At 47.3% G+C, this 25352-nt stretch overlaps 1 protein-coding gene across 1 annotated transcript; it reads left to right on the top strand.

The window, feature by feature from the left end:
* Positions 1-12749: 12749 nt before the first annotated feature.
* On the top strand, positions 12750-25269 carry LOC137561103 (tropomyosin-1, isoforms 33/34-like). The gene is made up of 15 exons (XM_068272357.1): positions 12750-12765; positions 12848-12898; positions 13023-13038; positions 14156-14186; positions 14299-14329; positions 17025-17043; positions 18033-18098; positions 18313-18366; positions 19084-19128; positions 19455-19520; positions 19610-19648; positions 21094-21123; positions 21298-21444; positions 21825-21914; positions 24924-25269. The coding sequence occupies exons 8-15, from the start codon at positions 18362-18364 to the stop codon at positions 24985-24987; spliced, it is 486 nt and encodes a 161-aa protein (XP_068128458.1). The 5' UTR covers positions 12750-12765; positions 12848-12898; positions 13023-13038; positions 14156-14186; positions 14299-14329; positions 17025-17043; positions 18033-18098; positions 18313-18361; the 3' UTR covers positions 24988-25269.
* Positions 25270-25352: the final 83 nt, after the last annotated feature.

The following is a 25352-nucleotide window of genomic DNA, read 5'->3' on the forward strand; positions in this document are numbered from 1 at the left end:
CTGAGCACAGGGAGCCCAAGAAGGAGGGGGAGAGCAGAAACCCGGGCGGGCACTTAGCTGTGCACAGTGAGCAGAGACACGGAGAGGATGCAGCATAGTCAGAAGCAGCAGTGTGCACACAGAGACAGCCAGACAGCTGCCAGTCCAGAGCAATGACAGTGAGGAAGGAGGTAATGTATCATGTATGGCCTCTTGTCGTTTGCCATTACTCTCTTTTTCTTTCTCTCTCTCTCTCTCTCTCTCTCTCTCTCTCTCTCTCTTTACTAGTATACTCCAACACTCTGTCAATCTTGCTGCCTACCCTCTGTGTGTCCTCCACTGCCCACCATCTTTGTGCCCCTTACATTCCCACCCCATGTGCGTCCTCTGCATGCCCACCCCATGTGCGTCCTCTGCATGCCCACCCCATGTGCGTCCTCTGCATGCCCACCCCATGTGCGTCCTCTCTGCATGCCCACCCCATGTGCGTCCTCTGCATGCCCACCCCATGTGCGTCCTCTGCATGCCCACCCCATGTGCGTCCTCTGCATGCCCACCCCATGTGCGTCCTCTGCATGCCCACCCCATGTGCGTCCTCTGCATGCCCACCCCATGTGCGTCCTCTGCATGCCCACCCCATGTGCGTCCTCTCTGCATGCCCACCCCATGTGCGTCCTCTGCATGCCCACCCCATGTGCGTCCTCTGCATGCCCACCCCATGTGCGTCCTCTGCATGCCCACCCCATGTGCGTCCTCTCTGCATGCCCACCCCATGTGCGTCCTCTCTGCATGCCCACCCCATGTGCGTCCTCTCTGCATGCCCACCCCATGTGCGTCCTCTCTGCATGCCCACCCCATGTGCGTCCTCTGCATGCCCACCCCATGTGCGTCCTCTCTGCATGCCCACCCCATGTGCGTCCTCTGCATGCCCACCCCATGTGCGTTCCTCACATGCTCAACACATGTCCACCCTCTGTGTGTCCTCTGCATGCCCACCCCATGTGCGTCCTGCACGTTCCCACACCTGAGTGTCCCTCAAGTGCCCATCCCCTCTGCTTCCCTGCATGCCATCCCCCCTCCGTGCCCACCTTTTGTATGTGTCACCCATGCCCGTGTGCCCACCATGTAGTTCCTACCGTAGTTAGTCTACTGTCCTAGCTCATTTTTATTAAGAATTATATATGAAGCATTAAAATCTTCTACAGCACTTTACAGAATATGCAGGAACAGGGTGAACACCGCTCCACTCGCCCACTCCAACTGCAGTGTCCGGCCTGGTGAGCAAGACCAATTGTACAACACACAGGAGAAGGTCCGCACTCATCAGTTGAAGATAGCCTTTATTGAGGACATGTCAAGATACAAACTAAGCAGGCATCAAGTACTTTACAGAATACATGTTACTGACTGGCCTCAGAGACACTTACAGTCTAACCCTACCATAGTAGTCATAGAAGTCCTGCCATATAATTATGTATTAATATAGCACTGACATCTTCTGCAGCACTTTACAGAGTACATAGTCATGTCACTGAATGTCCGCATGGTAGCACACAGTGAAATCCCTACCATAGTCTAACATAGTCATAGTCTGATGTCCTACCATATTATAATATATGTATATATTACTGACACCTTCTGCAGCACTTTACAGAGTACATAGTTATGTCACTGACCATCCCCAGAGAAGTTCACACTATAATACCCACCATATTCATAATCTTATGTCCTACCATATTATTATTATTATGTATTTATATAGCACTGACATCCTCTGCAGCACTGTACAGAGTACATATTCATGTCACTAACTTTCCTTAGAGGAATTCACAATCTAATCCTACCATAGTCATGGTCTAATGTCCTACCATATTATTATTATGTATTTATATAGCACTGACATCTCCTGCAGCACATTACAGAGTACATAGTCATGTCACTGACAGTCCTCAGAGGAGCGCACACTCTAATCCTACCATGGTCATAGTGTAATGTCCTACCATATTATTATTATGTATTTATATAGCACCGACATCTTCTGCAGCACATTACAGAGTACATAGTCATGTCACTGACTGTCCACAGAGGAGCTCACTATCTAATCCTACCATAGTCATGGTCTAATGTCCTACCATATTATTATTACACATTTATATAGCACTGACATCTTCTGCAGCACTTTACAGAGTACAGAGTCATGTCACTGACTGTCCTCAGAGCTCAAAATCGAATCCTACTACAGTCCTAGTCTAATGTCCTACCATATTATTGTTGTTTATAGCATGAGCATTTTGTTTCATAAGAATTAGGTGGTGGTGGGGTTGTTGTACTGAGGGGCGGAGTTTAGGGCGCCAGAACTTCTGTGCCTATAGGCTCCTCAGCTGTAAATCCGGCCCTGCTGCCCTCTCTCCTGTGTGTGCGTGTGTTGTACTGCCATGTGTGTACTGCTTATGAGTGTACTGCCTGCCCTCTCTCCTGTGTGTGTACTGCCTGCCCTCTCTCCTGTGTGTGCGTGTGTTGTACTGCCATGTGTGTACTGCCTGCTGTCCCTCCTGTGTGTGCGTGTGTTGTACTGCCATGTGTGTACAGCTTATGAGTGTACTGCCTGCCCTCTCTCCTGTGTGTGTACTGCCTGCCCTCTCTCCTGTGTGTGCGTGTGTTGTACTGCCATGTGTGTACTGCTTGTGAGTGTACTGCCTGCCAGAGATTAACCACTTCGCCGCCCGGGTACAGTATATCTACGCTCCTTTGAACTTCATTTCCCCACCCGGAGCATAGATATACGCACGCCCGCCGCTACCGCCGCTGTCTGCCCTCCCGCTCACACGTGCGTGCGCTCCCGCACTCGTGCATGCCGCCGCCGCCCGTTCCTGTTCGTTGATCTAAGCTCCCAGCAATGATCGGCTGCTTCTATGAGAAGCAGCGCGATCATTGTGAAAAAAAAAAAGTTTCCCAGCTCCCCTGAACTTCCGGTAAGCGTACTTCCTACGCTTACAGGATGCATTCACAAGAAATTACTGTGGCCAAAAAGTAAAAATACACCCAAAAACAATTTTCATATACAAATACATTCTTTTACAAAATAAATTAACTCATTAACTCCCACACTCCCCAACTGTTACCAATTTTTTTTTTTTGTAATAACATTTTTTTTTTTTTAAATTATAATAAAAAAAAACATAGTTACCTTAGGGACTGAACTCTTTAAATATTTATATCAAGAGGGTATCAGACTGTTACTTTATAAATTATGGGCTTGTAATTAGGGATGGACGCAAAACTGAAAAAAATGCACCTTTATTTGCAAATAAAATATTGGCGCCAAACATTGTGATAGGGACATAATTTAAACGGTGTAATAACCAGGACAAACAGGCAAATAAGTTACATGGATTTTAATTACAGTAGCATGCATTATTTAAAAACTATAATGGCCGAAAACTGAAAAATAATGATTTTTTTTTCCAAATGTTTTCCTATTTTCCCATTAAAACACATTTAGAATAAAATAATTCTTGGCATAATGTCCCACCTAAAGAAAGCCTAATTGGTGGCGAAAAAAACAAGATATAGTTCATTTCATTGTGATAAGTAATGATAAAGTTATAGGCGAATGAATGTAAGGAGAGCTGAAAGGAGAAAATTGCTCGGATGCTTCAGGGGTAAAACCCCTCAGTTGTGAAGTGGTTAACTGCCAGAGCATGCGACCTAACTGCCAGGACATGTGATCTGGCAATATGACATACCAGAGCATGCGACCTGGCATTATGAAATACCAGAGCATGTGACCTGGCATGTGCCGCCTGTTGCACATGCCGGGTCGCATGCTCTGGTATGTCATAATGCCAGGTCGCATGCTCTGGCAGTTAGGTCGCATGCTCTGGCAGTTAGGTCGCATGCTCTGATCACTTCTAGCTGTGCCTTGGAGGTGAGTAGATGATGATTTGGGGTCTCTGAGGTTATGGCTGCAAATTGATGGTATTTATGGTTCAAAGTGGACCTGAATGTTTCTTTTTAATGATAAATATGTGTATTTACCCCTCGATTACATAATTAGCTCCGTGTGTCCCCCCTTCCCCGCCGCTGTGTTTTGCCTGCTCGAGCGTTTCTCTCTCTTTCCCTCTCCGAGTCTCCCTCCCTCCTCTCTCGGTAACACATTTGGTTTGTACAGCTCGGATCTTTCTAGGGGAGGCGGGGCCGCTGGAGGGAGTGTTTACAGAGACACAGGAATCACTAGAGAGTGAGACAGGAATCAGTCCCGCCCCATGGCTCAGCCGGCCTACTGCAGCTCAGCCCTTGCCTTCCTCCGTAGCTCCCGCCCCTCCGTCCAGCACTGCAGCCAATGAGGAGATGGGGATTACCGAGCAGCCAGCCTGATGTGTGTGGATTTCCCTTCTGTGTTATGCTGGGGGCGATATCTCTGCAGGTATTCCCCCCACACATCCCAAATGTTGAGGGTAAGGAGGGGACAGCCCGATATACATCTGTGCCAAATGACAGCCCAGGAGCCCTGCTGGTTCCCGAGATAAGAGTATAAGAACCTATATTGTGAACCAGCAGGGCTGGGGGGCTGATATTCTGCGCATGGCCAAATCGGGGGGCCCCCTCCCTACCCTCAAACTTTGGGGTGTACAGGTGGAATAACTGCTGAGATATTGGGCGGTGATTGGCACTGAGCAGCATGTCATGTGGGTTAGTGAGACAGCTCTGGGCAGCAGAGACACTACTGCAGCCAGTGACACAGTGATGATCAATGTGTGTTTTACATTAGCTGGACCAGTGCTGTGTCTGCTTTGCTACATATTCGGTTCCAACATAGGGTTGCAGTATAATACATTAGACCTGAATAGAAACTAATTTCTGCTTTTTATGCTGTTCATTCTGCTCATTGCTAGATTTATTTTATAATTGTGAGGATTGCATCACTGGCATGCTATGGACTGGGCTCAGCATTACCATACCTGAGGAGCAATGAAGGGGGGCAAACCACACCACAGTTTTGCTTGCCAGTTTCTTCTCAGTCTTCTGTAAGTCCTCGTTCACATCTAAGCGGGAATCGTGTGATTCGCGCAAACTGCTAGCGTTTTTACAAAAGGCTACTCCTATTCTACCCTATGGCAGTGTTCTCACTGCCTGGACCGCGGGCGTTTTTGCGATTATCGCAAACGCATTACCTGCAGTGTTTTGCCAGCGATTCTGGAGCAATCGCGATTAGCATCTATAGAACCACTAATCGCGATCGCTCCCAAAACTACTTCGCCCAGTGATTTTTCTGCGTTTATAGCGGGAAAAATCACTCCTGCAAAAACACTAGCGGTAATCACTTGCGTTTTGCGATTTCCTAGTGTGAACGAGCCCTAAACTGCAGCTGTTGCTATGCCCAGTTGAGAGGTTAGTGGAAGCCTGCCATGTCACTTTTCTATGGGAGCTCAGTGTGTGTGTCGCTGGGCACTGTGTGTTGTCACATATGCTGTTATTGCAGTCCAACAACACTGTCATCCCCAACTTTACTGCGCAATTCTCTGACAGATTTACAGTCAGATTGATTAATCCCAACATTCTCAATCTGATTTCCGAACAAAATGAACAAAAAATCGATCAGAAATCAGATCGGACATGTTAGAAATAATCAATCTGACAGTAAATCTGTCAGAACATTGCTTCGTGGGTATCTAGCACTAGATTATGTATATTTGGTTCACAACTACGCCCACATTATGTTGCATGGCTATGCCCATTTTTTCAGTGCTGAGCCCTTTCCATGCTGCAGGAATGGGTGTCAGTAAAAAATATATATATATTTGCCAGTAAATTTTGAGAAGTTTGTCAGTAAAAAATAATTTGAAGGGTTACACTATGGCTACACATGTCATATGAGGCCTCTGTAATGGCTTCTGCAGGTTAAGGCTGCCACACACTGGTCGATTGCCACCAGATCGACCAGCAGATATATCCCTCTGTGATCGAATCTGATCAAGGAGGGATCTATTGGCTGCCTACACTGCATACAGATTTTGAATCAATTTCACTATGAAACCGATTCACAGTCTGTGGAGCTGCCGCTGCTTCCGCCCCCGCATACATTACCTGATCCGGCCGGCGCAAGTCCCCCGGTCTACGCTGTCTCTTTTACGCTCTGGGCTCCAGCTTCACTTTACTTCCTGTCGAGGGAAGTTTAAACAGTAGAGGGCGCTCTACAGTTTATACTTCCTGTCGACACAGGAAGAAGTGAAGCCAGCCGAAGCTCAGCGCGGAGAAGGGACACGCGCCGGCGGAACAGGTAATGTATTGCCACTAGCGTCGGTCGTCGGACATTCGAACGCCGCTATTGACACACTTCCGACTCGCCGGCGATCGAGCGAAATCTTCCACGTGGACAGATCGACGGGAACAATCGATTTTGGATGGAAATCGATCGTTCGGTCAGCGTTTGCGCAATGATTTCACAGTGATCGAATCTGCTGTATATCAGCGGGAAAAAATCGTGTAAGTGTATGGGCCCCTTTAGGATTATTTCCTGAAGTTGATTGGTTTCAGCAATTTGTGTTTATGTGTTTATCAGCATGATAAGCACATGTAGCCTGGAGAGTGGCAGTTAGTGGGGGGCGGAGTCTGTGTCAGGTCTTCTGGGCCTATAAGCTCTTTCCTGCTCGCGTCTCTTGGAGCGTACTGTGCCTGCGCAGTAAGGTCCCCGAGACGCCAGCGGAAGCACGCACTATTCGTCTTGTTAGACGAATAATTGACCGATGACGTGGAACGAGTGATCGGAGGAGGATGGCGTGGGACATGACAGCCACAGGGGACCGATAGAAGTCCCGGGTAAGTGTCTGTTTGTGCTCTTTTAAAACTCCACAGAACCCCTTTAATGTTAAAGTAGTGATGTTAAAAAATGCCCCAAAATGACTGAAGAAACGTAATAAATGTGCAGTGGAAATACTAAAGGCCAATACATGGGCTGCTTTATTATCCCTCAGGGCCCTTTCACACCGAGGTAGTGTGGTAATCTTACTGCATCCCACCGCCGTGCTATGAAAGGCTATGGAGACTTTAATACTGCGACGTTATGGCGCGACGCGGCAGAAGTGACGAATCCCTGACGCAGGTCAAAAACCACGTTAGCGCTGTGGCGATGTGTCGAGTTGCTGCGATCTGCATCGGCCTGGAAGTCATGTTAGTCTCCGGCGACGCCTGGATTTGTAAAAATTCAGCAACATGACGTTGCGGCGCACATGCGTGGAAGCATATTTTAACCATACACTTCCGCAAACCCGAAGCAGGAAGTGACGGCAAGTGCGTGTCACTTCCTGCTTGGCCGGTGGGCAGACAGGGAACACCGTGCAATAGCATGAGAGGTATTCTAAACGTATATAAACCTTTTTGAAATGTAACATTAACCTCCCTGGCGTTCTATTAAAATCGCCAGGGAGGCTGCGGGAGGGTTTTTTTTAAATTAAAAAAAACTATTTCATGCAGCCAACTGAAAGTTGGCTGCATGAAAGCCCACTAGAGGGCGCTCCGGATGCGCACTTTCGATCGCCTCCGGCGATCAAAAGTAACAAGGAAGGCCGCAATGAGCGGCCTTCCTTGTTTCGCTTTCCTCGTCGCCATGGCGACGAGCGGAGTGACGTCATGGACGTCAGTCGACGTCTGCCGCCTCCGATCCAGCCCTTAGCGCTGGCCGGAACTGTTTGTTCCGGCTGCGCTGGGCTCGGGCGGCTGGGGGGACCCTCTTTCGCCACTGCACGCGGCGGATCGCCGCGCTGCGGCGGCGATCAGGTAGCACACGCGGCTGGCAAAGTGCCGGCTGCGTGTGCTGCTTTTTATTTGATAGAAATCGGCCCAGCGGGGCCCGAGAAATCCTCCTGCGCAGGTTACCCCGAGCTGAGCTCGGGATAACCGGCAAGGAGGTTAAGGAACGACCGCTCTTAGTACAAATGTGCGGAAAACCCGCGCCTGTGTTCTTTGGTCGCACTACTACGCAGGCGATACTTTCACGCATGTGCTTTAATAAAAATGATCATTGTACGTCGGTTAATTATATGTACACACATACAACAGTAACAGACCGTTGGTCAAACGATTCCAACAGGTTCGATCATGGCAGACTCCAGATAATTACGCACACCCCACTTTGCAGTTATTTATTTGTAAAAAATGTTTGGAATCATGTATGATTTTCGTTCCACTTCTCACGTGTACACCACTTTGTATTGGTCTTTCATGTGGAATTCCAATCAAATTGATTCATGTTTGTGGCAGTAATGTGACAAAATGTGGAAAACTTCAAGGGGGTCGAATACTTTTGCAAGCCACTGTAAATGGCTCACCCTGTAGATATGAAGTTGGAATTTGCTGGGCTTATACTGAGGGCGGCTTGTGCTGATATTTTTATCTGATACATAGAGATGTAGCATTAGTAACAGGCACAGCAGCTGCTTTATGGCACTACAAACACTGATGTCATGCCTGTAGTCATATGTGTGTCCGTATAGACTTGCTGAGGACTGTCCTTTAACTGTCTCCTTTCCATTTACAGACGTATCTACTAATCCTTTGACCTGCGGAAGACTACTTTGTGACCAGCGACTGCTGTGAGTATTGCAGTGATATTAACCACTTCACACTCCTGCTTCCCCTGTATGGACAGTTGACATTTTAGCTATGCCCTTATTTAATAAGCTGTAACTTTATCACTACTTATGACACCTGAAGGTGGCCATACATTAGGTGTCGGGGCGGCCGATTGACCATCGGTTTTAATTGTTATAATAGGTTTGATTTATGATGCAACCAATTTGGGTCGAATGTATAAATAGGACAGGCTGTAGATGTAAGGCCGATTTGCTCAATTGGGTTCGCGTCGGCAGTGGCGTGCGATTTCGGGACGAGAGACAAATGCAACGGAAGCTCTGGCACTCCCCAATGTAAAATGTCCCCCCTGATGCCTGTTGCAGTATACTTTACCTGCCCCACGTGATTGCCGGCCCAACGTAGGCATGTGTGACATCACACGCACCCAGGATGTGGTGTCACAAGACCGATTCCCGAGAGGTTTCATGGTGAAATCGATCAGGAATTGGCCTGTGGTGTATGGGCAGGCAACAGATCTCTCTCCGATCACATTCAATCAGAGAGAGATCTGTCTCTTGGTGGATCTGCCCATACAGCTGATGTATGGGCACCTTTAGTGATCTATAAAGCATTTTTTTCAGTACAAACTAGACATCCTTTGAGTTTTTTCCCCCTCAGGAGTTTTTATTTCATATGCATATAAAAGAGAGAAAGAAGAAAAACATGAAAAAATACAGTTTCTCAGTTTTCACCCATTATTATTGTAGAAGTGCTACAGTAGATAATAAACTCTCTGGCTGTTATCCCATTTATTGTAAAACTTAAATTGTGTAAGGCCTGGTTCACACTTGCGTTGAAGTGGCAAACGGATCAGTGAAAATAGATCTTATCACCGGCCAATTGGATCTGTTTTCACTACGTTGCTACTCCATTATCTTTCCGCTGCTTATGTTCCATTATCCCCCCCCCCCCCCTCCCTCCCTCCAGACCCCCAACCCTAAAGTGTATTTTTCTGTTTAGAACGGTCAGTTTTTTCACTAGTGTGAAGAAACTTTCAGTTTTCTCATTGCCCCACTGCAGTGCTTCAGCTTCCGTTTCTGTCCTGCTGGGCTCAGCGGTCCTGAAAAATTGGTGCAGCAGGAAACGTGCGGTCCTTTCAGCGGATCATGCGGAAACGGATCCGTTTGAACGGACGGATGTAAACGGGTTAACATTGGATCTGATCCCATCCGTTATGATCCGTTCCCTTCCGATCCAGGAACAGACCGTTTTTTAACTCTAATGTGAACCAGACCTTACTGCTACACTGTATGGTGATGGAAGGCAATTTTGTAATGAAGGTATATTTTTGTGCATTATTTATTTTCTTTTTCCGTAGAACTGCAATGATTGTAAAAACACGTCCACAAGTAAACAAGGGAAATAAAAGGTGCCTAGAAAGTATTATTAGTTATGGTTTAACCACTTGAGGACGGCAGTGTTAACCCCCCACCCCCCCATCCCCCCCACCCCCCAGTGACCAGGCCATTTTTAATTAAATAGGCCACTGCATCTTTAAGGCAAAAACAACACAGCACACAAGTGATCCCCGCCCTTTTCTCCCCACCAACAGAGCTCTGTTGGTGGGGTCTGATCGCCCCCCCCCCCCCCCCCCCCCCCAGTGTTTTTGTTTTTTTTATAAATATTAATTTATGTTATTTTTTCAATAACATTTTGCTTTTTTTTATATCAACTGTATAACCCTCCCTTCCCCCGCCAGCCTGTCAGCGCGATCGGCTTATCACAGCGGATCGCTTCCCTGTGTCCCAGGGGGACAGCTGTGTCACACGGCTGTCCCCAGTACAGCGCTGCTATAGATCGCAGCGCTGTACAAAGTAATTAGACGGCAATAGCCGCTCGGAGACTGAAGGCGGGACGGAGCTCCGCCCCCCCGAGCAGGAGATGCGGGCGCAGCATGCACGTGATCTCCTGCTAGCCCCATAGACAGCCGCTCACGCCAATAGAGCGGTCCTGGGGCTGCCGCACTGCTCACACCAATTGGCGTGTAGCAGTCGGCAACAGGTTAAAAGTGGGCAGGGCTTTAACCACTTTGCATCCAGACCTCGTTTTCCCTTATGGACCAGAGCAGTTTTGACTTTTCAGCTATGTCCCTATTTAATTAGTAATAACTTTATCAATTGGGGGAGGGGGCTTTTTCTCCTATTTACTATAAAACAAATTATTTTCCTGTCACAGTTTATGATGATGATATTTGACTCTGAAATAAAGATGTTTTTTGCTACAGTGTATACTTTTCACTTTAAAATGAGAAAATATTGAGAGTATTTTTAATGATAAAAATTAGGGAGAAAGTTTAGAGGGGGAGGTTAATTAACAACTGTATTATGTAGAAAGTGTCATCTTAAAAGTGGGCGTGGTTAAACAGTATATTGTAATAGTTCTCACTGCATCCCCATTATGTAGTTTTACTCTATAACATTTTCCCATTCGACCTGTGGTCCCCCCTCCCTTAAAAAGTTTTCCCTGAAAGTCTAGTGGCATCCCTGTATGCTCCCCTGGCAGGGTGGAACGAGGTTCTCCAATAACAGAGATCTCACACTGCCCAGATGGTTTCATCGCATGCTCGCAATTGCATAGTGCCTGATTTGAGTTCCACCGTAGATGTAATGTTATTACACTATAGCGGTGCAGTGGGATTTTCATTGCAATTTGGAACCCCGAATTATGTGTCTCTCCGGGTTCCTCCGACTCAAAGGGGGAAAAGTATTTAAAGCTGCCCACAATTTCAGCAGCAGTAGGGTGAGCCACCACCCTGCTGGCCTCGTGTAGGTAGCCAGAGAGGCCCCCCCACACACAATATGTAGCCAGAGAGTGTTTCCCCCAGTATAAGTAGCCAGAGAGTTCCCCACTATAGGTAGCCAGAGAGCCCCCCCAACTATAGGTAGCCAGAGAGTGTTTTTCCCCCAGTATAAGTAGCCAGAGAGGTCCCCACTATAGGTAGCCAGAGAGCCCCCCCCCCCCCACTATAGGTAGCCAGAGAGTGTTTCCCCCAGTATAAGTAGCCAGAGAGGTCCCCACTATAGGTAGCCAGAGAGCCCCCCCCCCACTATAGGTAGCCAGAGAGTGTTTCTTCCAGTATAAGTAGCCAGAGACCCCCCCCCCCCCCTCCACACACACACACACACTATAGGTAGCCAGAGAGTGTTTTTCCCCCAGTATAAGTAGCCAGAGAGGTCCCCACTATAGGTAGCCAGAGAGCCCCCCCCCCCCACTATAGGTAGCCAGAGAGTGTTTCCCCCAGTATAAGTAGCCAGAGAGGTCCCCACTATAGGTAGCCAGAGAGCCCCCCCCCCCCCACTATAGGTAGCCAGAGAGTGTTTCTTCCAGTATAAGTAGCCAGAGACACCCCCCACACACACACACACTATAGGTAGCCAGAGAGCCCCCCTCCCCCACACTATAGGTAGCCAGTAGCCAGAGAGTGTTTCCCCCAGTATAAGTAGCCAGAGAGGTCCCCACTATAGGTAGCCAGAGACCCCCCCTCCCCCACACTTTAGATAGCCAGATAGGTCCCCACTATAGGTAGCCATAGAGTGCTTGCCCAGTATAGCTAGCCTGAGAGGCCCCCCACTATAGGAAGCCAGAGAGTGCTTGCCCAGTATAAGTAGCCAGAGAGCCCCCTACTATAGGTAGCCAGAGAGTGCTTCCCCAGTATAGCTAGCCTGAGAGGCCCCCACTATAAGTAGCCAGAGAGCCCCCTACTATAGGTAGACAGAAAGTGCTCCCCCCCCCCAGTATAGGTAGCCAGAGAAATCTCCCCCCAGTATAGGTAGCCAGAGAAATCTCCCCCCAGTATAGGTAGCCAGAGAGTGCTCTCCCCAGTATAGTTAGCCAGAGAGACCTTCCAGTATAGCTTGCCTGAGAGGCCCCCCACTATAAGTAGCCAGAGAGTGCTCCCCCAGTATAAGAAGACGGGCTACATGTGGCCGGATCCTGATGCCCTCTTTGCATATACCCTTCCGGGCTGCGGCTCAGAGTGTAGTTCGGGGTTCTCAATTTATAATGTAATATTGTGCATTGGAAAATTTTATTACATCACTATGGCTGATGTGACGTCATACAGACCATGTGATCTTAATGTTTCTTTTGTTCTTTTCTCTACAGAATTATGTCTGACCTTGAGGACCCGAAAACTTTGAGCCCTCCATCCATGTTGTGAGTATATCCATATGCTGTTCAGTAACCCTCCTGTAACATTAGCAATAGCTAATAATGTCTTGCTTTCTTTCTTATATAGGGAGTTTCCAATCCGAACAGTGGATCATTCGGACACTAGCCTGCAGATTGTGTAAGTATATCAATACATGTGCAGCATCTCACCAAGTGTCTTTATATAGAGGTAATAGATTGATGTCCATATAGAGCGGCAGTAGCCGGTGAATTTACTTTCCTGTTTTTTTTCTCTCTTATAGACCTTGATATAGACATGTGAGTATAACCATGGGCGGTGCACAAAGACTGCCTAATACTACTATGGGGAGGTGCATGAAGACTACCTAATACTATGGGGGGTGCACAAAGACTACCCAATACTACTATGGAGGGTGCACAAAGACTACCTAATACTACTATGGGCGGTGCACAAATGCTACTTAATACTACTATGGGGGGTGCATGAAGACTACATAATACTACTATGGGGGTGCAGAAAGGCTACTTAATACTACTATGCGGGATGCATGAAGGCTACCTAATACTACTATGGGGGTGCACAAAGACTACCTAACACTACTATGGGGAGTGCACAAAGACTACCTTATACTACTATGGGGGGTGGATGAAGGCTACCTAATACTATTATGGGTGGTGCACAAGGGCTACCTAATACTACTATGGGGGGGGGGGGGCATGAAGGCTACCTAATACTACTATGGGGGTGCACAAAGACTACCTAATACTACTATGGGGGGGGGGGGGGTGCATGAAGGCTACCTAATACTACTATGGGGGTGCACAAAGACTACCTAATACTACTATGGGGGGGGGGGGGGGTGCATGAAGTCTGTCTAATACTACTATGGGGGTGCACAAAGATCACCTAAGACTATTATAAGGAGTGTACAAAGGGTACCTAATACTACTATTGAGGGTGTACAAAGTGTACATAATATTTCCATGGGGGAGCAGAAAGGCTACCTATTACTACTATGGAGGGGGATGTACAAAGGCTACTGAATACTACTATGGAGGGGGGCTTAAAAGGTTACCTAATACAACTATCTGGGCATTAAGAGTGGGCCAAAAATGACTTACTACTACTATCGGGGTGGGCAGACCCAAAAGCTTCCTAATACTATAATTTGGGAATGATAAGGGGGCACAAGTGCTACCTAATACTACTGTATGGGGTGGGGGTGATGGAGGGGGCCACAAAGGCTACCTAATGCTGCTACCTGGGAGGAGGGATGTAACAAGAGACCACAGAACCTACCTAATACTGTCTGGGGAGGGGGGTGATGGATTACCACAGAGGCTCCCTAGTATTGCTATTTGTGTTACTTTACTCTTCCTGTATCTGACACAGTTTTTGTTTCTCTCATTACAGTGAGGACCGTGAGGTTTCAGACAGTGACTCAGTAAGTACACCCGACATGGCATGTGAGGAATGGATGAAAGTTGTTGTTGTTGTTGAATATAATGTAAAAACATGAAATACTAACTTGTGTCTTTCCACTTTTCTCTTTTCAGTCTGATTTTGAAAATGGCGGATATCTGGACTGTAAGTATGAGTCTTGTACACACACAGGACCAGCAACGGTAATGGCAGAGCTACAATTGGAGTCTGATCGAGAGTTTACTCACATCTACCATCTATACTGAGGAGGGGGCTACCTAATACTGGGGGCACATCTGCTATCTATACTGAGGAGGGGCTACCTAATACTGGGGGCACATCTGATATCTATACTGAGGAAGGGGCTACCTAATACTGGGGCATATCTGCTATCTATACTGAGAAGGGGGCTACCTAATACTGGGGCACATCTGATATCTATACTGAGGAGGGGGCTACCTAATACTGGGGGCACATCTGATATCTATACTGAGGAGGGGGCTACCTAATACTGGGGGCACATCTGATATCTATACTGAGGAAGGGGCTACCTAATACTGGGGCATATCTGCTATCTATACTGAGAAGGGGGCTACCTAATACTGGGGCACATCTGCTATCTATACTAAGGAGGGTGGGCTACCTAATACTGGGGGCACATCTGATATCTATACTGAGGAGGGGGCTACCTAATACTGGGGGCACATCTGATATCTATACTGAGGAAGGGGCTACCTAATACTGGGGCATATCTGCTATCTATACTGAGAAGGGGGCTACCTAATACTGGGGCACATCTGCTATCTATACTAAGGAGGGGGCTACCTAATACTGGGGGCACATCTGATATCTATACTGAGGAGGGGGCTACCTAATACTGGGGGCACATCTGATATCTATACTGAGGAGGTTACCTAATACTGGGGGCACATCTGCTATCTATACTGAGGAGGTTACCTAATACTGGGGGCGCATCTGCTAGCTATACTGAGGAGGGGGCTACCTAATACTGGGGGCACATCTGATATCTATACTGAGGAGGGGCTACCTAATACTGGGGGCACATCTGCTATCTATACTAAGGAGGGGACTACCTAATACTGGGGGCACATCTGCTATCTATACTGAGGAGGTTACCTAATACTGGGGGAACATCTGCTATCTATACTGAGGAGGGGGCTACCTAATACTGGGGGCACATCTGCTATCTATACTGAGGAGGGGGCTACCTAATACTGGGGGCACATCTGCTATCTATACTGAGGAGAGGGCTACCTAATACTGGGGGCACATCTGCCATCTATACTGAGGAGGGGGCTACCTAATACTGGGGGCACATCTGATATCTATACCGAGGAGGGGGCTACCTAATACTGAGGGCACAGCTGCTATCTATACTGAGGAGGGGGCTACCTAATACTGGGGGCACATCTGCTATCTATACTGAGGAGGGTGGGCTACCTAATACTGGGGGCACATCTGCTATCTATACTGAGGAGGGGGCTACCTAATACTGGGGGCACATCTGATATCTATACTGAGGAGGGAGCTACCTAATACTGGGGGCACATCTGCTATCTATACTGAGGAGGGGGCTACCTAATACTGGGGGCACATCTGCTATTTATACTGAGGAGGGGGCTACCTAATACTGGGGGCACATCTGCTATCTATACTGAGGAGGGGGCTACCTAATACTGGGGGCACATCTGCTATCTATACTGAGGAGGGGGCTACCTAATACTGGGGGCACATCTGCTATCTATACTGAGAAGGGAGGCTACCTAATACTGGGGGCACATCTGCTATCTATACTGAGGAGGGAGACTTTCTAATACTGGGGGCACATCTGCTATCTATAGTGAGGAGGGGGCTACCTAATACTGGGGGCACATCTGCTATCTATACTGAGAAGGGAGGCTACCTAATACTGGGGGCACATCTGCTATCTATACTGAGGAGGGAGACTTTCTAATACTGGGGGCACATCTGCTATCTATAGTGAGGAGGGGGCTACCTAATACTGGGGGCACATCTGATATCTATACTGAGGAGGGGGCTACCTAATACTGGGGGCACATCTGCTATCTATACTGAGGAGGGGGCTACCTAATACTGGGGGCACATCTGATATCTTTAGTAAGGAAGGGGACTACCTAATACTGGGGGCATGTCTGCTAGCTATACTGAGGAGGGGCTACCTAATACTGGGGGAACATCTGCTATCTATACTGAGGAGAAAGGGTACCTAATATTGTAGACACACCTGACCAACTACACTGGGTTGGGTGATTATCTAATACTGGAAACACATCTGACAACTTATACTGGGTGTGTGAAGGCAGTTTGGCTACCTATTCTGGGTGGAGTTAGGCCAGGCATGGACAAACTCGGCCCTCCAGCTGTTACGGAACTACAAGTCCCACAATGCATTGCAGGAGTCTGACAGCCACAGTCATGACTCATAAAGGCAAATGCATTGTGGGACTTGTAGTTCTGTAACAGCTGGAGGGCCGAGTTTGCCCATGCCTGGGTTAGGCTATGTATTACTGGTGGCACATCTGGCTACCTTTGCTGGGTGTGGGGGCTACATAATACTGGAGGCACATCTGGCTACCTATACTGGGGGAAAGGTGTAGTTGCTTTTTATTACTGCAGGTGCATTTCTTACCTATACTGGGGTGACCACAATTGAATGGGGGGACCTTGTCCTGGCCCTGGTGACGACAATCGTCTAGTCAGTGCAGGACACTATTATTACTATAGGGGAGGACCAGCTTATGCCACAAAGCCTACAATACTCTATTCTGTGCCTGATATTTCTGAATAATCTCACTCATGTTCTCTCTTTTATTTTCAGGCCTTGAAAGAGACGAGCTGTAAGTCATTTTTCTTTGTCTACAAAGCCTACAGGTGCAACTCGAAAAATTAGAATATCGCTCAAAAGTTAATTTATGTCAGTAATTCAACTTAAAAAGTTAAACTAATATATGAAATAGACCCATTATATGCAAAGCAAGATATTTCAAGCCTTAATTTGTTATCATTTTGATGATTATGGCTTACAGTTTATGAAAACCCCGAAATCAAAATCTCAGACCATTAGAATATTGTGAAAATGTTCCATATTCTAGGCTCAGTGTCAGACTCTAATCAGCTAATTAATCCGAAACACCTGCAATGGGTTCTTATTTCATGTATCCGTTTCACCTTTTAATTTGAATGACTAAAATGAATGGATTTTTGCACGATATTCAAAATTTTTTAGTTTTACCTGTTTATTTTCACTTATAGTATAAACAGATGTGTGATATACATGCGTTCTATGTGTGATATACCATATTTTTCAGAATATAAGACGCACCTTTAGAGTTTAGAGGGTAAAAACATGGGATGGATATATATCGATAGAGAGAGAGAGAGAGATGGACTAGTCCAAAACCTGTCACTTCTGTCAGATTTCTACTGCCTACTGTAAGTGACAGCAACATAGGAGAAAAGTATTTTATGGCTCATTTTACTCTGGAAAAAACGTACTTCTTATTTGTCTGTGTTTGCACATATTTTAAATTTTACAATTTTTCGCCATAGTGCCTCTTTAACTACAGAGGAGGTAACTTAAGGAATGAAGAGATAAGCTAACTCTCTCACTGTTTGTAGCAAGTTTTCTCTTGCCTTATTAGCTCCAGTATAATCGTAGTGAATTGAGGCCATTATCATAGACTAGTGATAGCAGTTTTCTCACCTTCACTGACTTGCGTTCCCGTATTGTTCAGAAGATGGAAAGATTGCTGTTGTACATGTTCAAAACATGTCAGAGTCCCATTTCAAGCAAAGATAGCTCATTATTCTCTCTTTCATCCCTCAGCTACCTAGCTACTCGTTTGGCTTCCGCCCTCTTCATCAGGGACATCCTGGACGAACCAAGTGTCGAGTGAGTATCTCATCTACTATTCACTTTTTGTTTATAAAATGTTTTTACTGTATGTGTAATGTTATTGTGGGAAGGTGAACATATGAAATCATCACACATCACTTCATTACAGGATGAGGCCGAGGTCACTAATACTGCTCAGACCTGACTATATACAGATGTGCTATGATAATATGATGGCTCATGTAATCATTCTGTCTCCTGTATTCCTTAGGATTGGCCTGGCCATCGTGCAGAACCGCCTGACCAGAAACCATGGACCGATGCCGTAAGTATTTAATTATTGTTATTTATTGGATTTATATAGCACCAACATTACGCAGCGCTGTACAATAAATTAGGTTGCAGACATTGATAATAGGGGTTACAGACAACACAATACAGGGAATAAGCAATAAGACACACAATGCCAGATCATGCACTAGAGTAGTAGTCTGAGTAATGCAAGTTCATGTTAATCGATGAGCAGAACGCACAATCAGATAGGATACACAAGGAGGGACGGCCCTGCCAAAGGCTTACAATCTAATGGGAGGGGGTGGTGACATGATAGGAGGGGGCTGCATCAAGATTCCATGATAGTCTGTGTAGACTGGGATGCAGTTAGTTGTCAGATACGTGTGCAGTCAGATGGGCGGGGGACACACAGGCAATACTTGTAAGATGCAGTTGGTTGTCAGATACGTGTGCAGTCAGATGGGCGGGACACACACAGGCAATACTTGTAAGATGCAGTTGGTTGTCAGATACGTGTGCATTTAGATGGGCGGGACACACACAGGCAATACTTGTAAGATGCAGTTGGTTGTCAGATACGTGTGCAGTCAGATGGGTGGGACACACACAGGCAATCCTTGTAAGTTGCAGTTAGTTGTCAGATACGTGTGCAGTCAGATGGGCAGGACACACACAGGCAATACTTGTAAGATGCAGTTGGTTGTCTTTTACTTGTATGCTGAGATTATGTCTGCTTTATTCCCTGCAGATCTTACGAAGACATGCAGACCCCAACACCCGAGAACCTGTGGGGGTAAGTATTACCACTGACCAATCAGCTCTCTGGGACATTTTATAGACAACAGCGTGTCCGATCACCTACCTGTTCTACATGACATTGTATAGCCATGGAGATATACAGGGATGGTGTGAAAGAGACCCACTACTAATGCTCTATAACATCTGCCATGCTATAAGCTGGCCCTGTGATCACGTGTCTTCATTACATGTATTACATTCCAGCCTCCAGCCGCTTATCCGGACTCCTTTCCATTCTTGAGTTGCTGTGTAAGTATTACCTTTGAGTTTATTCATCAATAACATAAAAAGTTACGCCTCGCCCTTTGTCTTATTTCCTAGGATCATCACCGCCGTGGCTGCTGACCTCATATTTGCCATGGAGATGCACCCGGTGCCCCCCCTCACGTAAGTATTACCTGAATCTTATAGTCTGACCTGCATTAGATTGCTGTACAAGGATTGTAACCTCATTTTATATTTGTTTCCTTTTATAGAGACGACGAGGAGGATGCCTGGAGGAAAGTGGTGAAGAGGTGAGCATTCCCATATACACAATACACAGCAATACACAAGCAGCTCCACTATTTCCCCCATTAGCACTGGGGATGGCAGTCACACCTCTTTCGTTTGGGCCCTCAGTGATACAAGGAGGTATTTAGGTAGGGAATGCCCAGGTGCAGTGGTGTAGCTAGACATTATGGGGCCCCATAGCAAAACTTTCATGGGGCCATAAATTGGAGGCATACTTGGGAAATGCCACCTACCTCTCCCCTATGGATATGACCACCTACCTCTACCCTATGGGTATGGCCACCTACCTCTCCCCTATGGATATGACAACCTACCTCTCCCCTATGGATATGACCACCTACCTCTCCCCTATGGATATGACCACCTACCTCTCCCCTATGGATATGACCACTTACCTCTCCCCTATGGATATGACCACCTACCTCTCCCCTATGGATATGACCACCTACCTCTCCCCTATGGATATGACCACCTACCTCTCCCCTATGGGTATGGCCACCTACCTCTCCCCTATGGGTATGGCCACCTACCTCTCCCCTATGGATATGGCCACCTACCTCTCCCCTATGGATATGACCACCTACCTCTCCCCTATGGATATGACCACCTACCTCTCACCTATGGATATGACCACCTACCTCTACCCTATGGATATGACCACCTACCTCTCCCCTATGGATATGACCACTTACCTCTCCCCTATGGATATTACCACCTACCTCTCCCCTATGGATATGACCACCTACCTCTCCCCTATGGATATGACCACCTACCTCTACCCTATAGTTATGACCACCTACCTCTACCCTATGGATATGGCCACCTACCTCTCCCCTATGGAAATGACCACCTACCCCTCCCCTATGGATATGACCACCTACCCCTCCCCTATGGATATGACCACCTACCCCTCCCCTATGGATATGAGGTAACTGGGAGATTTGCATTCTCATGTGATCTACACTGCATATAGTACATGGTCACTTGAATACATCAAGTACCACCTGGGCCTCCTCTGCTCCAGGGCCCCATAGCAGCTGCTATGACTATTCCTACGCCCTTGCCTAGGTGTTATATTGGGGTCTTCCATGACTGAACGCGGTCTCCCCAGGCCCCTCTAGTGGTGAACATTAGTATTCACAGTACAGCAATTCAGTCTTTACCTTACTGCAGAAATGCATTAGAAAAAAGTGCCTCTGTTAAGCCTTTCCAATACTTTCCCCCAATCATCCCTGTCCCCCCCCAGCAGCTCATTATTTCCTGAGTGCTGGAGGGGGACATGGGGGATCGGGGAAAGGACTGGTGGGGGTGGTCCGGAGGGTCTATAGCTCCTTGCACTAGAGGAAGGAGGTGACTTAGCATCAGCACAGCGTTATATGTTGGCGCTATATAAATCCAATAAATAATAAAAATATTAATTCCTGCTATTTCTTATCATTTTTTGCAGGATCCGAGACGACTACATCGAGGATCCAATGTAAGTACTTTATTAGCCAAACAAGTGAATGGAAGCGCTGAACCGTAAGTACTTTACATATATGTATCTCCTTGCTGTTTCTTGAGAATAAACAGTTTACAAGCTATTTCTTCCTTCCTTAGCCCTACAAAGCTTTTACTGTGTGACTGATAGTTCTCTTTCACTTTTCTGCAGCTTCTTCGAGCCACCACCGCCACCAGCTGCAGAGGACATCGAGCCACCGCCACCAGCTGCAGAGGACATCGAGCCACCGCCACCAGCTGCAGAGGACATCCTGCCACCAGCTGCAGAGGACAACCAGCCACCAGCTGCAGAGGACCAGTAAGTAATTCTCCAATACTTGCTACTAATGATTATGGACTTTGATGGTTAGCTTATAAAATGGATGCAGGTGTAGGATAACAATGGGAGCCAATCACAAGATATTAGTGAAATGCATACAATTCCGGCTTGCATGCAAATTTCATGCAACTTGAAACTGGGTAAAACAAATGTTCTTCCTGTCATTTTTGATTGGCCCAATTCCAAGCTGCATACAATTTATATTAAATTTGCATGCAAGAATAATTAGCATCTAATTGACCATTTGGTGTCCATGTATGGGATCTGCCCACCAGCCGGTTATACATGATAAGAATTGTATTATATCCATTGAAGATTTCCACAGCCTCCTTACACTTACCTCTGTTTTCCATTTCCAGGCCACCCACTCCAGGACCAGCAGAGGGATCACCACCGGAGGCCCCACCGGCAGAGCCAACACCAGCTCCGCGGAGGACTCTGAGAGCAAGGTAAGTTGTCCTGTAACCTGTCTATAGGTGTGGCCATCTATAGCGCTTCCTATAGGCTCCCTCCTTGTGATGTCACTTCCTGATAGATCAGGATTAAATCTATGGCTTATGACTGCCCAGCCATCATATCACCTCCACCTCAGTTCTACCTTCCCAGTCTGATTCTGTACAGTACACAGTGGGGCTCCTATAGCAATGTGCATGTCAAAGAGCAACACTGACCACTACTGATCAGTGTGGAGAGTCGGTCCACAGTGGGTGACCTCTGCTGAAGGCTCTAACACTATGCAAATGGGTTGTGATAAGCTCCTCCTCCTGCATGCTATTCCCGACTGGAATGATCAGGGACAGTACAGGAAGACTCTGAGGGCCCGTTTCCACTAGGAGTGGTGCGATGCGGCTACATAGCCGCATCGCACCGCAGGTGTCCTGAAACACATGCACAGCAATGGAAGAGTTTCCGGTGTGTGCATGATGTGCGGAGCGATCGGAGAATCTGCAGCATGCTTCTCGCACGTCCGCAGCCGCTTCCCATCTCCTCCAATACACTTCCGCATCGGGAGGTAGCCGCATTCGCATCACTTTGTAGTGGAAACCGGCCCTGATTGTGTGGTGGGGTAGTTATTCCTCCTATTAGGGCAGATCTGGACATACTTCCCCTGGGGTGTTTTTTAGCTGTCTACATGAAACCTGTCAGAAGGGTGACAAGTCACATTTAATGGATATGTTTTGTTTTTCATCCTAATTTAAAGAACTACTATGTGAAGAATTCAATAAAAGTGTTCCTCAACTTTAGTTACTGTGGTTAATTTTCAAATATTTTTTGCTTAGCATTTAAATTGCTTCCAAAGATCACTGAAATCTGCTTTTTGTGTCCCTGAAAAGCTATAATACAATAATACAATAACATTTGTAAAGCGCTTTTCTCCCATAGGACTCAAAGCGCATCCTGTCTAAAGGTGGCCATACATCAGACAACTTGGCGGACGATTAACCATCCGATTTGATTATTATAATCGAAATCAGATGAAAATTGGTGCCGCCAATTGCATGCTCAACTGACAATGCGACCAATTTCTTGTTGAAATTGGTCACATGAGTCGATCGGACATGCTGCAAGATGTAGGGCCGACTTGCTTTATCGGGTCCCAGTGGTAACCGGCAGCGATATCAGGACAAGCGAGGAAACCCCTGGCGTTGTTCCCGGAATGTGTACAAGTGTGTGTAATATATAAATGTGCTGCAATATGCTATCCTTATCAGCCTGATGACACTGTACACACCGGCAAACTCTCATTAGAACGGGACGGGTCTGATGACTGGTAGCTTGTTACAGTTCGACGTGTGTACGAACCTTTATATTAAGGCAGCCATACACTGGTCGATGTGCCATCAGATCGACCAGCTGACAGATCCCTATCTGATCGAATCTGATCAGATAGGGATCGTATGGCTGCCTTTACTGCAAACAGATTGTGAATCGATTTCAGCCTGAAACCGATCACAATCTGTTCAGCTGCTCCTGCCGCCTGTCCCCCCCCCCCCCCCCCCCCCCCCGTATACATTACCTGATGCGGGCTCCCGGGCGTCTTCTCTGCATCTTCTCAGCGCTGCACCCGCTCCATCCCGGCGCTTCCTGTGTCACTCCGTGACCAGGAAGTTCAAATAGAGCGCCCTCTATTTGAACTTCCTGGGTCACTGCAGTGACCCAGGAAGCGCCGGGATGGAGCGGGTGCAGCGCTGAGAAGATGCAGAGAAGACGCCCGGGAGCCCGCATCAGGTAATGTATTTTTCATCGGATCGGCCGCCGCTAGCGACGCGCACTTAACCGCGGGCGATCGAGGGTAATTTCCCGCACGGCGCGATCGACGGACCGATCCGATTTCGGGAGGAAATCGGATCGTCGGCGGTGTTTACCGCGAACGATTGGCAGCAGATTCGATCCCAGGATCGAATCTGCTGTCGAAACGGCCGGGAATCGGGCCAGTGTATGGCCACCTTAACTTGTAAGTTCTCACAGGCAGAGTCTATTGTTCCTCTGGCTGATTGTATTAGCCCTGCAACTCTGTCACGGTATCTGTCACTCTAATGAGCTCTCTAGCAGGTATTAGCCTGAATTATGACTAGAGGGGTATTGTTGCTGATCATTCCTGAACCACAAAAAAAGTTCTTCCTATTTAATTCCCATGCGGGTAAATTCTCCTTTAAAGGGAATCGGAAGCGAGAGGTATATGGAGGCCACCATATTTATGTTTATTACCCAACTGCATTGTGGTCCCGGGGCCCCTGCAGAGTTATTGGCAGTGTAGCAACTCGGCTGTCCTGGCTGACACACTCCCCCCATTAGTCTGCGGCTCTGTGTGTTCCCCTCCTCATCCTCACAGGGCTGCCTCTCCTCCATTAGTCTGTGTCTCTGTGTGTTCCCCTCCTCATCCTCACAGGGCTGCCTCTCCCCCATTAGACTGCGGCTCTGTGTGTTCCCCTCCTCATCCTCACAGGGCTGCCTCTCCTCCATTAGTCTGTGGCTCTGTGCGTTCCCCTCCTCATCCTCACAGGGCTGCCTCTCCTCCATTAGTCTGTGTCTCTGTGTGTTCCCCTCCTCATCCTCACAGGGCTGCCTCTCCCCCATTAGACTGCGGCTCTGTGTGTTCCCCTCCTCATCCTCACAGGGCTGCCTCTCCTCCATTAGTCTGTGGCTCTGTGTGTTCCCCTCCTCATCCTCACAGGGCTGCCTCTCCCCCATTAGTCTGTGGCTCTGTGCGTTCCCCTCCTCATCCTCACAGGGCTCAGCAGGGGAATAATGGAGGAGTGCCTCAGCCTGCAGAATAGAAAGAAAGCAGAGACTTCAGGTACACACATCATCCTGCGCTCTGTACCCACTGAGGGGACTGATGCACGTTTTATAGGCTTCAGAAAGTCATTGGTGTTGTTAGCTTTGTATCTGGGGCATATCCCTGACATGTGTCCTTATTCCCTCATGTGACGCAACCTTTATTCTTTCTTTTTCAGATGCGCCAGGGCTTGGAGACGGGTGAGACGCTTCTTCACCTGCAGTGCCACCAGGACCGCCTAAGTAAGTCATCTTCTGATTATATACAATATCCTTGGTCTCTTACTAACTTTATTGTCCTCTTTTTCATTTACAGACAGACCATCATTAAGGCGTCCTGCTCCAATGAAGAAAAAAAAAACATATACTTTTATAGTTAGGGGAAAATGGGGGGTGGGGAGGTTGGGGTTAGTTTAAAACCAAAAATACAAAAAAAATACAAAAAAGAAAAACACAAAAAAATTACTATTATTAAGTGTGTGTGTTCCGTGTGTGTGTGTGTGTGTGTGTGTGTGTGTGTGTGTGTGTGTGTGTGTGTGTTTTTTGGGGGGGTGGGGGGGGAGGGAGGTTCAGAATTACTAGGCAATTTCCGGGCGAGCTGATCCAGG

Source organism: Hyperolius riggenbachi, chromosome 3 (assembly GCF_040937935.1).
Source record: "Hyperolius riggenbachi isolate aHypRig1 chromosome 3, aHypRig1.pri, whole genome shotgun sequence".
Taxonomy (NCBI): domain Eukaryota; kingdom Metazoa; phylum Chordata; class Amphibia; order Anura; family Hyperoliidae; genus Hyperolius; species Hyperolius riggenbachi.